Source organism: Strigops habroptila, chromosome 1 (assembly GCF_004027225.2).
Source record: "Strigops habroptila isolate Jane chromosome 1, bStrHab1.2.pri, whole genome shotgun sequence".
Lineage (NCBI taxonomy): Eukaryota > Metazoa > Chordata > Aves > Psittaciformes > Psittacidae > Strigops > Strigops habroptila.
This window is the reverse complement of record NC_044277.2, coordinates 67,623,198-67,640,876: the sequence shown is the minus strand read 5'-3', so window position 1 is coordinate 67,640,876 and position 17,679 is coordinate 67,623,198. Positions and strand designations below refer to the sequence as shown.

The 17,679-nt window shown below is 37.7% G+C and overlaps 1 protein-coding gene across 2 annotated transcripts in view; it reads right to left on the bottom strand.

Moving 5' to 3' along the window:
* The window catches only part of GALNT1 (polypeptide N-acetylgalactosaminyltransferase 1), an 83,897-nt gene that overhangs the window by 31,001 nt on the left and 35,217 nt on the right, over positions 1–17,679 (bottom strand). For both annotated transcript variants that reach the window (XM_030492525.1, XM_030492535.1), the window contains 2 exons: positions 11,612–11,840; positions 5,686–5,860 (listed from right to left, as the gene is read on the bottom strand). In XM_030492525.1, coding sequence (XP_030348385.1) covers positions 5,686–5,860; positions 11,612–11,750 — 314 coding nt within the window. In that variant the 5' untranslated portion in view covers positions 11,751–11,840. The remainder of the gene's footprint in view (positions 1–5,685; positions 5,861–11,611; positions 11,841–17,679) is intronic.

The window sequence follows — 17,679 nt, the reverse complement described above, 5'->3', positions numbered from 1 at the left end:
CATCAGCATGACCTGACTTACATGGATACCAAAAGTTCACAAAGCATATCACAATTCATGGAGCTATTTAAATCCCCACGACGTTATGGGGAATTCAATACATGCTTTCTGTAAGTGTGTACACTCTGTAAGAGTGTACACATTTTTAATACACACTTTCCTGTAAGAAAGTGTCATGTTGTCCCTCCCCTCCAAGTTCCATCTGATTTGGTGGAACTGTGGGCTGCTGCTAAACACAATAATCCCACTTTCCACTCTTACAGTTTTGTCCCATCCCCTTTTCTGCAGCACATCTGGTAATCATACAGCTGCTGGGTGTGTTGCTTCAGTTTGCTGATTTGACAAAATATACTTCTTTCCCCTTTTTGGTGTGCAATCCTCCATCCCATCAGTGAATGTCAAGCCCAGACAATCATAATAAGATCAGTATCAACAGAAGCAGTGAGAAGACTTCTTTTAGCTGAAGTCCACATTTACACCAGATTATATATGTAAGAGTATGCAAGAGTACCTCCTTTGCTATTCTCCTGGATTAAAATAATTAAAAGCAAAGAAAGCACATCTTCACTAGCCTTACATAGAAGCAAATACTTCATGTCCTGCCATTTAAAACCCCAGAGTCACACATTTGAGTTCCAAGAGCACGCTCTTGCATGTGTGCCTTTACTGTTTTACTATAAATACGTTTACTCAAACTGTTTTCCTCACACAGGGATTATGTAAATTTTATGAATGCATCATACTACAATTCGACTGTAATATCTTAGAGTATACAGTACATCGATTTGTTCTGAGAAGTTAAGAATACCAATTCCGGTGTATTCTTATATGTATATTTCAGGGTTAAAATCAACAATGCGTTTTTAAAGCACATGTATGAGAGCCACATTGCAGTCCCATAACTGAAAAGCATTATATTGTGTCATATAATTATAGTGCCTAAATCTAAATACGGTTCTTTGAAAGCAAAGAGATGACAGAATTAGTCATATGAAGAACCTTCTCAGAAAGGAGACCAGCAAAACTGCAATAAATTCCACAACCTTCATGTAAGTTAGACTTAGAAAAATGGCTTTTAACCCCAGAAAAATATTTGTCTACTTCCTCCTGATTGTGAAAGCAAGCTTGGCAACAGGAACTGAGCACGGTAGTTTGAGTCAGCAAAAAAGCCTTCATCAGTAACTTAAACTGAGCTCATTAACGTACTAGTGAAATATTAAGGTCTCAGATATCTGCATCTTATTTTTCTATTAAGTAGCTGAAGTAACAGTTTGTATGAATTTAGACCCAGTTCACTCAAATATGTAGGGCCATCTGGCTAAAAGCTTTGATTATACCCTATCACTATCTATATACCTCTCAATTCTGGCAAAATTATACCAACTAAGGAACAAAATTGAAAGGAAGATTTTTATGCTCTAGATTTTTAAGTTCTAGAGAACCTGCAGCCTTGGAAAACAGGTTACTAAGGTATCCCCAAAGCTATCCACACTGGTCCTTGCTGCAGGTGTGTTTGGGGAAGCCAATCCCTTTCCAAGAAACCTCAATCTGCAAAATATGACACTCTCCTAGCACTGCAGCATGAGCTCCAGTGAGGACCCAAACTGACATGAAATACATTGTTCTGTCCCAGCTATGACTCTCTTATTTCCAGCCTTGACCACTTGTGCCTGGAAGAGAAGAGCGTTTTAAGATGCTCTTTTCTAATGTAAAAAAGTCAGAATTAGGTTTAAACTCTCACACCAGGGACCCAAATGTCTCCTTAAATGTTTTATATATTCCACAAATTATTAAATGATGAATACAGCCTGGAAAGCTCAGCCTTAGAACACAGTACTCATTCTTCATTTTGCAAAGCAGCTTCCACCTCACCTCAAACAGCATTAGAACAAAACCAAGTCCTATGACACATAAAAAAATCCATGCATTTAACAAACGACTTTCTGGCCTGAATACTGGCCTAAGACACACAGGCACAGCTGAACACCTATTTTAGTCATTGACACCTATTTTGTTCATTGCCTCCCTCATCTCCAGCAAAAATCAAGGCAACACTCTAGTGCTCCCAATCACCCATCTTTTACTCTTTGCTGTCATGTCAAGCCCACAGCTGCATATTTTCCTGGCAACTGTGATTCAACTCCCACTCTGATGACTGATTCACAAACCAGAATAAGACATGCTTACAAGAATTATTCTACTAACAACTTTAAAACCAACCTGTTATCCACAGCTGCTTGCTCCTACGCAAAGGCATCCCTCCAGAGGTTGTGGCCCTGTCAGTTATTAGTTACACTAACATGCCCCAGTCCAGATTCAGAGAAATACCCAAGCTAAAAATATTACTTCTGCTGTAGCTTTTTCTGTTGAGTAAATCATTCAATTGAGATAAAGAGAAGAATAAATAGAATAATATTCCTCCTTACAGACACAAAATGACTAGCGATTCAGGCATATGTCAATGATTTTAAAGGCATCTATGTGCCTCAGTAATTTTGTGCCAAATAATAAAAATAAATATAAACCTGTTAATACCACTAGGGCACGGCTCAGCAGAACGCAGATTTCAGCTTCTGTAGAAGTCTTGTACTGAGAAGTTCCCTGAGCTGGAGAAGTGCCTAGAAGTTATTAAAACAGCTCACATTTTTGCTCTTCTAGTAAGGAAACAAAATTTCTTGGCTAAAACATAAACATGATGCCTGGAGTGGGTCATCTATAGAGATTAACCAATGAGTGAGCACTCGAGGACCAAGCAGGTGCTTGCCTTGGCACAGGTGACAGGGGGGGTTGACAGACCTAGAAATTAATGCAAAGGATAATGTAGACTACTTCAAAATCTGATCTCCAGCTGACAGGGTATGCCATCCCCATTAAATACATATGGCAAATTGGTCCTGGTACACCTAATTCCACCAGCTTTTCAACAATTAACCATCAGACAAAGCTTTTACAGACTTCTGTATTTCAGAAGAACTGACATGCCAGAGAATTATAGGACTTGAAATCTTCCCCCCCACACCACATTAAAGGAAGCAACCCACAAAACCTGTGAAGAAAATAATTACATGGTTGAACAGCTAAGCGTGCCTTTGAACATATCCCGCTTTTTCAAAACCATGACTGAAAGTGCTACTGGCAGCTGTGCTGTAAGCACAGAAATGTGGTAAGGAATGATTAGAAACTACCCATTCTCCTTCTCCACAAACTCCTTCCATATTAGCACGAATATTAGCATAGATAGAACAGGTTATAACAGAAGCAACTCCATTAACACAGCAGAAAGTGTTTCTGACCATGTGAGTATTTTGGTTAATGAGATAAATACTTCCGTAAGTTATACATACAACACTGGAGTATATTTATAGTTTTCACAATTCTGAAAATGGCTACTGCATTCTTGAAAAGTAAAAGGAGCATTAATCCACACATACAGATTAAGATACCCTTACATTTTAAACACAGTACTGTTCTCAAATTTGCCGGGGAAATGTTAACACACTCCCCAACTTCTTCATTAGTGTGACCTTATAGGGTACATACTGAAAAGATGGAAAAAGGAGGATCTTTTTGGAGACCATTTCTCTCTCAAAATCTACTAAAAACGTACACAGCAACTAAACGTTAAAATTCTTGACAGCTATTTAGAAAAACAGGAAATCCAACTCTGCCCTGTGATGTCACCTAAAATTCTAGTCTAAGATTCACATTCATGCACATAGTATAGTGACAGTATTTGTGTCCATACAAATGGAAGAGAAAAAAACCGTAACATTACTAAACTTATCATGCCTCTCTCACTGTGAAACACAGTAACTGCAGAGCATAGCCAAGTGTGCAATACAAAAGATTACAATTTTAAGCCAACACGGAGCTATAGTAATTTCATTTGTCTGCAAAAGCTTGAGTGATGCTTAGGTAATAATTTCTAATAGTTCATAACAATTTCTCTTTCCATTTTTTTATTATTTTGAAGTCTAGACTTCACAAAGCTCATGATTAATTCAGCTTTTTAGATCCACAAATTTACTTTCTTATGTTTGTAGTTACACTATAAAAATGGTGAATATGTACATAAAAGTCTTCCAATATGAATACTGATGAACAGGTGATGCTATTTAGTTTCTTCCATACTTGAGGGTCATAAAAAAAAAAAAAAAATTACTCATGTTTACCTGTCAAATAACCAACCGTTGTAACTATTATTTCCCCAAAGTTTTGTTTATTTCTTCCATTCAGCTCTTCCAGAAAAAACAACAGAAATGACCCCAATTAGCATCCCAGCTTTGACAAAAAATCTTCAATGAAATTTGTAATTTTCTTCACAGCTAAAGCAAGTTGAGAATGCTAACTACAAATTCTTAACCAGTGGAAGTTACCACTTTACCATGAGGCAATTTCTTATCCTATAGAGAGTGTGACAAAGGGCGCAGACACTGCATATGAATCTGCAAGAATGCTAAGAAATTCCATTGGCAAGTTACAACCATGATCAGAACAATAACATGAGAGAGAAAAGGATATAAACACCCCCCTCCCCAGTTACATCTGTTAGTTTAGAAAGAAAAACCTGTAAATTCATGATTTGCATTCTTCCATTATACTGAGAAATAGGCAAGTAGTGACTATAAAATCTGACTAATAATACATCTGAAAATCAACTGAAAAGTTACACTAATTCAAACTTATAAGATCACATTTTGAAAAATATATGGCTCAATTATCAAAAACATCAGCACTACCAGGAACCTGCACACTACATAGAAACACATTCATTACAATAAATGAAGGTACCTACAAAACCAGCTCTTTATCACTCATTAGAAATGAAAAGCGGTCAGAGCTTCATCTTACTCTGCTAATACTATCTTCTGAGATAGGAGATGAAAACAGATTAATCCAGAAGCTAAGTCTTGTGTATACAGAAGCAACAGCAGAGCTATTAAAGAAGTGGAGTTTCCATAACATCCGATTCTTGCAAGAGAATGCAGATAATTGATTGGGAAAATCTTGTTTCATGAGCTTTATTTAACTTGAGAGTCCCTTTCATAAACAAGAGGGACTGGGGATGGAGGGACTCATCAGCTACCCTGCCAGAGTAGCCCCAGGAGAGTAAAGCAATCTTAGTTTTATTTAAAACTAGGCTACAATTTTCTTTCTAATTACTTATGACTCAAATCGCTCTGAAAGGATCAATATTTCAGAGGCAAGATCAAAAACAAACCAGATGGGTATTAGAAAACATTATAATGCAATCTAAATGAGGCTTTGCACATTTCATCAAGTAAGACATTTTTTAAGTATTTCTCTCATCATCAAATCTTTTCTATTTCGTATAATGCAGAATTTTACTCTGCCTCATTCAAGCAGTGCATGAATTTTTCAAGTAAGTAATTTCTTCCTGAAATGCCAAGTCTTAAGTTAACTTTATTTTTCTTCAACCAAACTAATTTCTGTTCCCCGAACAGGCTTCATACTTGTAATCATATTCAAAGTTAAATAACACTGAAGAAGACTGGTTTCTGCTGTTCGATCTTATTTTTGAAGTAAGTACCATATATACAGGAAATCCTCCTACTTTTTACTTCAACAGTAATATCTTACAGAACTGAACTTTTGTTTTGGATCACTCTTTGCACACTCTTCATTTAAGTAGAGTACATTTTTAACACAAGGTAAAGCACTTACCCTTCTAACCTGACATCAGGTAAAGATCTGTTGAGTGCAATCATTTCACTTGCCATTAAATTAAACTGATTTATTTTAAACATTTCTTTCATTTTTTCTTGCTCCTCTTTCGGAATGACCACAGGCTTCCCCATCTCTCCAGGTCCTTCATGTGGTTTTTGTATGGGTTCTGGAACTAAGAATAAACAAGATGTTGGTGACCACTTTCATGCTTGCTTTTGTTTGTTTATAGTTTATTTTACACTGTAGGAGTGTTCCTGTTTAAAACAGAGTTCTAAATCCACAAGGTTTTGGAAGTGAAAACAGATCTTCATACTGGAGTTTAATAGAAGTAGTTAACTGCTACTCTTGGACACAGCAATTCATCTGAAAAAACAGTAAGGGTTTATACCTATCCATCATCCCGTCCTAACTGACTTTACTGTTAAAGTTCTGGAAAAACAGACATTTATATCCCAGATTGCTCTTGTACACAATAAGCTTTCTAGGAAAAGTAAAATTTTCCTTTACAGGGATTTTAATCTTCTGCCAAAAGCAAACAGATATGTAGAGAACGAAAACAAAATTAAAGGAAAAAAGAAAAAAAAAAAAACCCCAAGCCTTCCATACTTGCTGAAACACCAAGACTTAAAATATATACTTACTAATAACTGAAACATTTTTCTAGTTTGCATTTAGGGTTAATCTGTTAGAAACACAATGTGTTCCTTGAGAAACTTTCATTTTCAAGTACCTGATGCAATTGTTTCATTTGCATTAATGCTGTAACATTTAGCAGAGAAAATCCTCCCACCACAGAGATACTTTCTTTTTTACCAAACTCCCCTTGACTGCCAGCAGAACTATACAATTCTAGAAGTTGCCAGCCAGCCACTCATACACTAAAAACTGATAGAATAAATATGTCCAAGCAGATCCTGAGCAGATTGGCTTGGGCGCTTGTTTTAATCATGGGCTACAGTGAGCAAGCAGTTTTGCTTTGCATCTTTGCCTCCTAAAAAAGTACTTTTTTTCTGAACTTGCATCAAAACTTGCTAATTTGCAATTGCATAAGCTTTTAACTAGAATATGTGCCTTTTGGGGATAATTAACATAAAATTATGGTATACAATAAGGCAATTATTTGGGCTTAATTTTATACATTCAGCTTGGGTTTATTACGTGGGCTTATAACTATTTTTATTAAGTGTATAGCAATTACTACATAGGCTCAGTTGGACAGAAAATGATTAAGTGATGAGTGTTCAATGCACCTAAAATGAATAAAGAAAAGCTAACAGAATATAGTTGTATCCACCATGTTTTTCAGCATTCTGAAGAGTGGATGTCTTACCTTACCATATTTGCTATTTAGAAGAAAAGATAATTTCGTGTTTCATTTACACTTCCAGTTGTTTGTTAATTTTGACTAAACCAAATAGCTAAAATATCTGAAATCTTTCGTATTTGCAGATCTTGCTGTTACATGCTAGTTTAGCACACCAGTGAGTTGGATCCAGGTGTACAAATTCATCAGTTGAATTTTTAAATTTCATCAGCAAATACACATACTACTTGATTACACGTTTTACCTAAATAAAGTGCTAACTTCTCCTGCAGAAAAATCCAGCAACAGCTAATTAGACTCACAGATATTTTACGCAACTCAGTAAATGCAAAGCCAGGCAAGCTTGGTGTGCAGGGAGAGATGACTTCCAAGAAAAATTAACCATCTTTTCTCAGGTTTCTGTGTTTATGGCAATCTGTTTTCCCACAAAAGCATGCAGTTTGCACATAAACACCAACCAAAAACATTCTCCCAAAATGACTAATACACATTGTTAAAAATTCAAACCGCAGTGCTCTTTTGTCAGTTAATTCTGAAAAAAATATTTCCTTTAGAGGACTGTAGACATGTACTGATGACATACTTCTAACAAACAGAAATCAAATTTACTGCTACAAGTTTCAGAGCTAAATGAATGACTTAATCATAACCTGATCCAAAGGGAAATCTAGTAATGTTTTTCCAGACATTTCTGATTTGTACCAGTAAATCATTAGTTTCCAAAGAGGCTTGATTTCTCCCAGATCTTTGTTAAAAATCAGTAACTCTTTACGTCGATGGGCTACAAATTTCTTTTTACCAGGCAATATGCTTGATGAAAACCAGATACTTCAAAACCTAAGACCATCTAAGCCAGAAAAATGGATGGATTCTTCTTTGACATGTCTTTAGGGGCCACAACAATGGCAAACTGACCAAAACAAAGTGATTTTTAGAGGAGCCACCATAATTACAAGAAAGCTGTTTGGACAGGTAAAAATTCAGAGAGGTTTTGTCTCTGATGATGCTTACTAATGTTCAGTGATTTTCTTTCCAACTCGTAAGAACCTTAAAACTTACAGCAACAGCCTTCCATCAACAATTACTCTCTGAATTTGACTGATGAGCCATCAGGAATTACAGAAAGGGAATGCCACCTAGAAGATGTGCCAACAGAAAGAACACCTGCAGCCATTGGGGCAAGAGGTGCACACTCTGGATAGCTCAGAATAGGCGACAGACAACCTTAGAGCTGAGCACAGGAGAGAGCTACGCCTGACCTCTGGAGTAGTCATGGTGGGGAGAAGAGCAGCAATATTGGCCAGGACAAGGACAGGTTCCCTCCCAGCTCCCACAGATTGATGTTGGAATCCACACTGCTCTGTGTTCTGATCCCACTTCCCCAGGCTTCTCTGGCCATGGTGGAGGGGCATGAGCAAAGGCTTAAGCCTACAGCCAAATCATCCCACACAACTACAGTCACTAGATTCCAGTTATCCTTCCTCTGGTATCACTCTAGTTCCCCAGTCCGGTACCACCCAGACCTCATGCCCCACTTTTCCTACATAATCTCCATCTCAGTTCTTACTCACAGCCTAGTAAGTACCTCTCCCTTTTCCACATCACCTTTTGTCCCCCATCTCCAGTCTCGCATCATTTCAACTACCAACTCTTAATCTTTATGAGAGCTAACACAAAGACATTTATTCCACTCATCTTACAGTTCCCCAAACTATGTACATAGAGTTTTCTGTAGATTTACATTCTCATTCCTTTACTATTTCTTATTTTGTAACATATAACAGCAGTATACATACAACCCAATATTAAATACATAAGCTGAAGCTCATGATTTAAGATGCTAGTATCTTATGCCATCGATACCAAGGAGAGATTCTTCTCAAAGGCAATTTAGACCACAGCTCTCTTATTCTGGAACAGAAACTTTCTCTGTTTTCTGTATTAAAAAAACCTAAGGAGAGCATCCTTCTAACTTCATTAAAAGTCTGAACTGTCCAAAATTATCCTCAAAATCCTTTGCTCCTGCTGAAATATCTGAAGACTAATTTTTCCAATTAGGCAAGCACAGCCTAAAATAAACTTACAAACTCTTCAGAAAAACTTACTTGTATGTCAAATAGGTTCATTAAATGCTATGGAATTTTTCCATGAATTGCAAAAAAGCTATATGCCAGAATGACATGGACAGGAGACTATTAAATTCAGAACACTTACATAATTTATGCTGAATCAAGAAAACTAAATCAATTATGGAAATGAATAGGGGGGAAAAGTGACATGAAAAAGCAGATTTTGATAAAAGTTTCACAGAAAAAATAGCTGCAATGTTATCTAAGGAGATTCTAGACATTCTGAGTGGGAATAAATGCACTACGGACTCCAAGTCAGTAAGCAACTGGAACAAGTAAGAGTACCCAAATTCAGGTGCACAACTAAGTTGCAAGGAAGCATCACAGTGTCAACTACAACCATGGTTTCTAGCCGATATTTCTGCCCATACCTTACCTCAAGTCAGCTGTTTATAAAAACCAGGAAAAATACACAGAACTATAGACAAAGTTTTGTGTGGCTGGTTGGTTTAGGGTTTTACTGGGGTTTATTTGTTTACAAACCAACTATAAGATATTAAAAAGATATCGAGGATTTCAACACACACGTTAGGGAAAGGCCAGAATAAAAACATTAAGTAAAACTAATGTTGCATAGGGAAAATCTTAATGCTAATCTCTAAAATCTGCAGATTTTCCCCCCACCTGAGGGATCCCTCAATGACTTTGTGTAAAGTCATCTGAACTTTCAACATCATCAATGTATCAAATGAAGTTTGACTTCAGCTGCTGTTTGCCAAAAGCAAAAAAAAAACCAAACAAAAATCCTTTAAAGAAGCCTGGTGTAAGTTATCAGCTTAGCATCGTGTAAAAAATTTGTGGGAATCCAAAAAGTGGATCCATTCCTTAACATCACAATATCAGTCATCATCTTATCCTTGGGAAAATTTCTCAACTTCTAAAAGAGACAAGAAAAAAGAAAGGAAAAAAAAAAAAAAAAAAAAAAAAAAAAGAAAATCCTCATACTTTCTACATAACCCTAATTCATTTTCTCATCAATGGAAAATTCTTTTCCATTTATTGAAAAAGAAACCCAAAAGATGAGATGTAAGTGACTGAAGATTTAAGTCCCTTCTGTGAAACTCAGGTGAACTGGAGCCTCTCCAAAATGTTTGCATCCAGTTGTGGAAACAATAATTCAGAAGTACTAAGCACAGAAATTCTACATTCCTACGTGCTGCTGTTCTCTGAGGAGATTTATCAGTCTGCTTCCATCATGAGGAATACAAAACAAAACTAGCACTTCCTAAACATCTCCCCTGTGTTATTCTGTAACAGAGCAACATTGTTCTTAGAACATTTCTGAAAATTTCCCAGGGACACCAAAATAGACCATACCAGATCTCAACAGGTGAGAAAGGTTTTTTTGTGATGAAAAGCACATTGAGTGTCACTGAAGCATAAGTTTCCTATAGCAGCAGTGAAACATACAGACACAGCCTTTCCAGTGGGAGAGACACCACACTACAAAATTCAGTGCTTCACAAATGAACTGGAGGCAGCAGCTGCCTGCAGTTTTAAATACCTGTGCTGAGATACTGCAGGGATGAGAATTCTCCCTGCACCAATCCTTTCTCCCACAGGATCAACTATGATGACTTTCCTAAAACAAAGTTGGCAACATGAATGGTACTGGCTTCAAAAAAACCCCCAAAACAACTCTACACTCAGCTTATGTAACTGGCAGCCAAAACTGAGATGGCAATAACAAACCTGAAAGTTTATCTGAAGACATTTAGTATTGAATAATACAGCTCTCACTTAAAAGCTACATACATATGCATGCGTGTGTGTATATTTACACACCCTTCATATTTATGACTTCTATATTCAAGCTTATTGTAGTTATTTTCATAAACTTTTTTTCCACACAACATTCACTATCCCTTATTGATATAGTTACTAGTCAAATTTTGGACTTTTTTTTTTTTTTGCTTTGTTTTGGGGGTTTGTTCTTTTGGATTTTTTGTTGGTGCTAGTGGTGGGATTTTTTGGGTTTTGTTGGGGTTTTCTTTGGTTTTTTGTGGTTTTCTGGTTTTGGGTTTTTTTTTTTTTTGTTAGTTTGTTGTTTTATTTGTTTGGGGAGAGGTGTTTCACATTTTTTGTGGGGGCAGGGACAAGTAAGCTTCTTCATTACTTTGGTTTGTTTTACTACCAAGTCCAGTGAAATTAATGGTGGCTTTGCTTCCTCACTGCTTTAGATTATATTAACATAGCTTACATTCCTGAACTGCTTGTTCTGTAGTTTCATTATTTTTCCATATACATTAGTGCTTAAAATTCTTCATCTAAAGCATTTAAGTGTGTAACATACATCTCAGGCAACATGCTTATTCCCTAGTCATCCAAAGAAACATTGAACATTCTGCAACACCTAAATGCTGATGCAATATTATACCTGGGAGGAGGAAGAGAGGGGGTGTCAAACATTTAAAAGCAGCACAATTTTAAATGAGCATAATTCAAAGATTACTCGTGGAAAAAAACTTACCATCTCCAGCAGGCAAGCCTCGTTCTTTTTTCTCATCACATTTGTTGCATTCACTGAAGTACAGCAATAGAAACATATCCAGAAGGACCCAAACCAAAGAGGTGGCAAGGACCACCTTGCAATATGCAAATTTTTTCATGGCACTTTAAGTCAAATACAAAAATAAAAAAGTATAAATAAAAATATCAACAGGTTGCTTTAATCCAGTTTGAGACACCACGTTCTATACCTAGGGAAAAAAAAAGGAAAGAAAAATGTCACAAAAAGTTACCTGAGGACAGCAGCTAAAAGCAGAAATTTTAACTACTTTTTAAAGGTAACAATTACTAAATGCTGTATGTATCAAAATGAATGCTCTATGCACTCTAATGAGATTAAGGGAACAGGGTCAATTAAAGCAGTATTACTGCAGTCATTTCCTGTGTTAACATTCATCACCTGAAACATTAAAATGAGTGACCAAAACAGAGCACTTTGCTGAGCCACTGGAGAAGAGAGCACGCACATCTAATTAAATTAAAAGGAACTCTTTTGGTCCTCTGGAAATCAGAACGAGCTAATTGAATTAAAACCAGGAACACATCAAGAAGCAGTGTATCCATTTGTGCTGTGTGAAACCCATGGTTAATATTCCTCATGCTCCTCCTATGTAGTACATGCTGACTTTCTGGGTCCATCACTAGGAATACTAGTCTGCAAACGTCTGTATTTTACATGAAGTCAAATGTCACATTACCTCTTTGTCACAAAGATAGATCTTTGCTTTCAGCAAATCAAAACCAAACATCCCTTTTGGTCGAGTTAAACAGTAGGCAAAGTGAATAAAGTAATCACAAGACACTGTGATCAGTTACTAGACATTCAAAGCTCAAGGTATCAACTAATAATTTTAATGCTTAAAGTAACTTTAATAGTTTAATCATAAGCCACGATTATATGAAAGTATCACCAAAAAACTATATAATTAAGACTACCTTCCCTTTAGTATTTCTCTGTCATAATTTGATTCCTGCCCTCCTTCCCTCTCTCCCCCACCATCCTGCATAGGATGCCAGATGTTTTGTTTGGGATAATCTCGGTTTGCATCTACATAGTTTTGGTACACAGGGATAACTATACAAAATTAGGAATTGCAAAAGTATCTGTAATTAACAACTTGATGAGAAAATAACAGATGAAATTACCACAACAAACATTAAGTGAGGTATGTCAAGAAAAAATCCTATGGGTTGCCTGGGTTTTTTGGTTGTATGCTGTTTTGCTTTCTTAAAATAGACACAAGGATGGGCCTGAACTCTGGATCTTGGAGTTGCACTATAAAGCTCTATAAAACCATCAGTCTGGTTATCAGCACCAGTGAAAGAAAAATAATTTGTTACAGGCTACTAGAAGAAGAACAGAAACCAAACCATCACTATGCCATTACACATTATCTGCTTTCTTGAGTGCTGTACGAATATCCAGTCTTGTCATTTCAAAAAGGATATAGAAGGATTAGAGTGGCCAAGTGAAAAGGGCAAAAGGATGAAGACAACAAGGAATAGCTTCATTATAAGATGTAAGTGAAAAGAGCAGCATTCTTCCTGGCTGGGAAAGATGTAACCTAAATCAAGTGCCAGGTCTACAGCTGCATGGAGATGGTAAATAGGTGACAACTGTTGCTTGTTACTCCTACTTCTTGTATCGGCAGAAATCAAGTGAATTTAGCAGCAAAGGTTAAAAAAACCAAACCAAAGGAAGGTATTCCCCACAATATGTAGTTATGCAGGGGAACTGCCTGTCACAGTACACTGCCAGTGCTGAAAGTCTGTTCATTGGCTACTAAATACCAAGTCCTCACCCCTACCTCAGGCAGTCCCTGACTGTGACTCTCAAGTCACTGCATGCAGGAGAGTACAGTGAGGAAGCATCATTACAGTTTCCCCTATCCTCTTCCCTAGAAATACACTATCAACCCCCGGCAGAAACAAATAGTGTACACAGATGAAATATACCTGATATGGTACCACTGTACTTAAACTAGCCATACAAAGGTTTCTTCTTTTGTTCTAATTCAGGACACCACAGAAATGATCTTGCAAAGAATCAAGTCACACCATCACCCGGCTTGTACTTAAACACCACAAATTGTAATTCAAAATAAGATGTTTTAAAAGAAAACGAAATAAATTCTTATAATCTCAGACTTCTTGAAGTTCAGACTTGCAAGATATTAGGCTGTAAAAGAAAGTGTAAAACAGACAGGAGCACAGTGCTTAGGGGTCCTAAAATTAGCAAGACAGCAGGAGAACTGTAATCCAGACTTCTGACCATAAAACCACCAACTATATTACGTGTTTTAAAATGCATAGGCTGGTGCTATATCTGCCCCTAATGCAAGAAAATTCCTTTGAGAGTTCAGTGAAATGTCAGAGACACTTTGTGAACCTTTTGCACCCTTTGAGGGCTCAGAGAAGTGGTTGTGAGACAGCAATGTAATAGTTCAACACACACTGGTTACCATTGACATGGCCATCCTTGTACCATTAGACAAAAGCTCTTGCTCCCTTGGGTAGTTTATCATCTCATGAATTACACTATGTCTTTACCTTTGATTTTATGACAGCACTTTTGCTGTTGGCTTACCAGCAGAATTCAGGGAGCACAGCAGTGAAGAAGAGGAGCCCAGAAACTCTGCTGAAGCAACTGCTCTTACCATACCAAAGCCTTGGCCCAGACAGAGCGCCAGAAAGAGAACTCCTCCATCCAGGGCTGAGGCTTGACCACCAGGCTCTGTGGGTTTCGACCAGCAGTACAAAGTCCAGCTGACACACATTTATCAGTGGCGTCCTTCAGAGGTCAAATCTGGAGCTCATACTGCTTAGTGTCTTTAATGAGAACCTGGGGAACAGAACTGAATGCACACTCAGCAAGGCTGCTGGTGGCACCCAGTGGGGGTGGAGCATGCAGACTGTACCCTGAAACAGTACCTTGGGATGGCCCTGAGTAGACAATCCAGGGGACATCCAAGGGCTAGAAAGACAGGCAGCATGAACACCTCAAGAAGATAAAACGAAGTCCTGTTTCCAGTCCTGCTCTCGGTCCATTCTCTGCCCAGCCTGTATTTGTGCTTGGGATTGCCCCAACCCAGGTGTAGGACCTTGTACTTGGCCTGGTTAAATGTCACAAGGTTTGCACTGGCCCCCCTCACAAGTGCGTCAAGGTCCCACTGAATGGCATCCCTTCCCTCAAGTGTGTTGACCGCACCACTCAGCTTAGGGTCATCGGCAAACCTGCTGAGGGTGCACTCAATCCCCACCGTCCATGTTGCTGACAAAGATGTTAAACAGTGCCAGCCCCAATACCAACCCCTGAGGAACACCATTCATCAATGATCTCCACTTGGACATTGAGTGCAGCCATCCATAATGCATCCATAGTGCAGCATAAATTCTTTATCCACCGGGTGGTCTATCCATCAAATCTGTCTCTCTTCAATTAGAGTGCCAAATGCCCTGCACAAATCCAGGTAGATGACATCAGTTGTTCTTCCCTTATCCACCAACACTGTAAACCTGTCACAGAAGGCCACCCAATCTGTCAGGCACAATCTGCCCTTAGTGAAACCATGTTGTCTGTCATCAATCACTTTCTTATTGTCCACGTGCCTTAGTATAGTTCCCAGGAGGATCTGCTCCATGATCTTGCTGAGCACAGAGGTGAGACCGACCAGCTTGTAATTCTCTCTGTTTGCCTTTTTTCCCCTTTTAAAAATGGGCGTTATGTTTCCCCTTTTCCAGTCAGAGGGGACTTCACCAGGCTGCCAGTTCCCACAAGGCCCACAGATTCATCTCACCAGGTCCCATGGACTTGTGCACTTTCTAGTTCCTTAGATGGTCTCGAACCCGATCTTCTCCTGTAGTCGACAGTTCTTCATTCTTCTAGTCCCTGCCTTTGACTTCTGCAACTTGGGCAGTGTGGCTAGAGCACTTGCTGATGAAGACCAAGGCAAAAGTCATTCAGTACCTCAACCTTCTCCATGTCCTGGATAACCAAGTCTCCTGTTTCCTTCCGGAGAGGGCCTACACTCTCGCACACAGGCTGGGTGTCAAAAGGCTAGGAAGCTACTCTGCAGAAAGAAACCTTTGGAGCCTGATAGCAACTTCAACATGAATCAGCAATGTGTCTTTATAGCAAGCAAAGTCAACTGCACATATAAACAAGTCCAGTAACCACAGCAATAATCCTCAAATGTGTAAGTTTAATAATTATTTTGTTACTGAGTAATGTAATAAAACTGAAGATTTGTAAAACCAGGTATTTTTCCTCCCTTCAACATACTGCATAATAGATAACATAACCCTTACACCACGGAAGTAAAAGAAGTATTAAAAACACCTTAGAAACAGTAGAAACAGAGGCTGTAACTTACCAAGAATAAAGTGAAAGGAGGAAAAATGGTTATGTTCAAGTCTTGTTACATCTGAAGGTCAAGCGATTTATTCCCCCTACCACCACCCCCCAAAGAATACATTATATATTTGACACTAAGGAAGAAGGTAATCTTTAAAACTACTGCTCATAAAAAGTACATTGTTTTACTTTACCACCTCTTTTACCAACACAGTTGGCAAGAGAAAGCATGTTTATTCTTTTCAGTATGACACGACTATTCTGTCATTTTTATCTTTGGACCAACTTCATCTTTGTTTATACTAGTGATCAGTCTTCAATATGGCTTTCTAACAGACTTCACAAAGGACTTCATTGCCATTACTCAACTAAATCAGGATTCTACACTGAATGTGGTACGTAAACAGACAAAGCTGACAAAGTTTGTTTTCCAAACTTTCAGATATGAATAAACAGAAGTTGGCACAAGTAAGGGCTCACCAAAATCTTGACACAACATTTGCTATTTCTAAGTTATTCACATAAATTTAAAAAAAATGGAAAGTAATTAACTAAACAGCATCTAAGATAAGATTGACGGCCTACATGAAACTAATTATTCAGCTTCTCCGTCTGTATAGTAATGGTGAAGAAAAGACTGGCATGCTCTAAAGTACCATATTAGGCATTTGAATGGATTTTGGAGCAAACTTCTAAAAATTGTAGCAAATGTAAGTTGCCATATGAGCACTGTCTAAAACTTCATATATCTGAACTATTAATGAGGCCTGTCCAGTTGAATATGTCTATATCTGAAAACAGAAGTGATGCCGACACTAGAATCATGTTTCAAAACTACTTTGCTACTGTGATGATGTTTTGTTTTGGTTGGGGTTTTTTTGGTTGTTTTGTTCTATTGGGGTTTTTCTGGGGGGTTGTTTGTGGGGGGTTTTTTGTTTGGGTTTGGCAGTTTTGGATTGGGTTTGTTTTTTGGTTGGTGGGCTCTGTTAAATTGTTTTTAGTGCTTGTTTGCACAAAGCTCATTACCATCAGCTCATCAATAAATAGGTCTGAGGAGAAACAAAGCATTACCTAGTTCAACGCTATAAAAGCAATTGTAAAAAAAAAAAACCAAAAAAAACAAACCACCAAACAAAAAAAAAACAAAACCAAAAAACCCATTCAAATTAGAAGGTCAACCCATCACCTGTGGAAAACAGGTACATTTTGTATCATCTTCACAGAAACATGAACACATCTGGTAAATTTCATCAGACAGAGAAACTATTCATGAGCTTGAGGATGCCGGTACTCTCTTCTGCTCAGAAGTTAATGCAAGAGAAATACTCTTCATTGGGCTACACTGGTTTGATGGATTTTGAAAGGTTTTAGTATTCAGAAGTCACCTATTCAGTATAATTCAGCAAGTTCTTCAGTAAGTTCTGAAGAAATGATGAGAGAAAACAGATCATACTAGTCTGAGCAGTATGAGAACAATTCATTAAAGGCAAGCCTACTCTTCAGAAAAATTTGAGAAATGTAGGTCAGTAAAATTAATTTCTATTCTTCTTGCTCTGTGTAGGAAGAATATACTTTTAATTCATCAGAAATCAATTTTCAATTCAGAAGTCAATTTTTTAAATCGACCATTTGGAAAGAAAAAAAAAAAAGCCCTATCAATTTTGTTTCTAAAACTG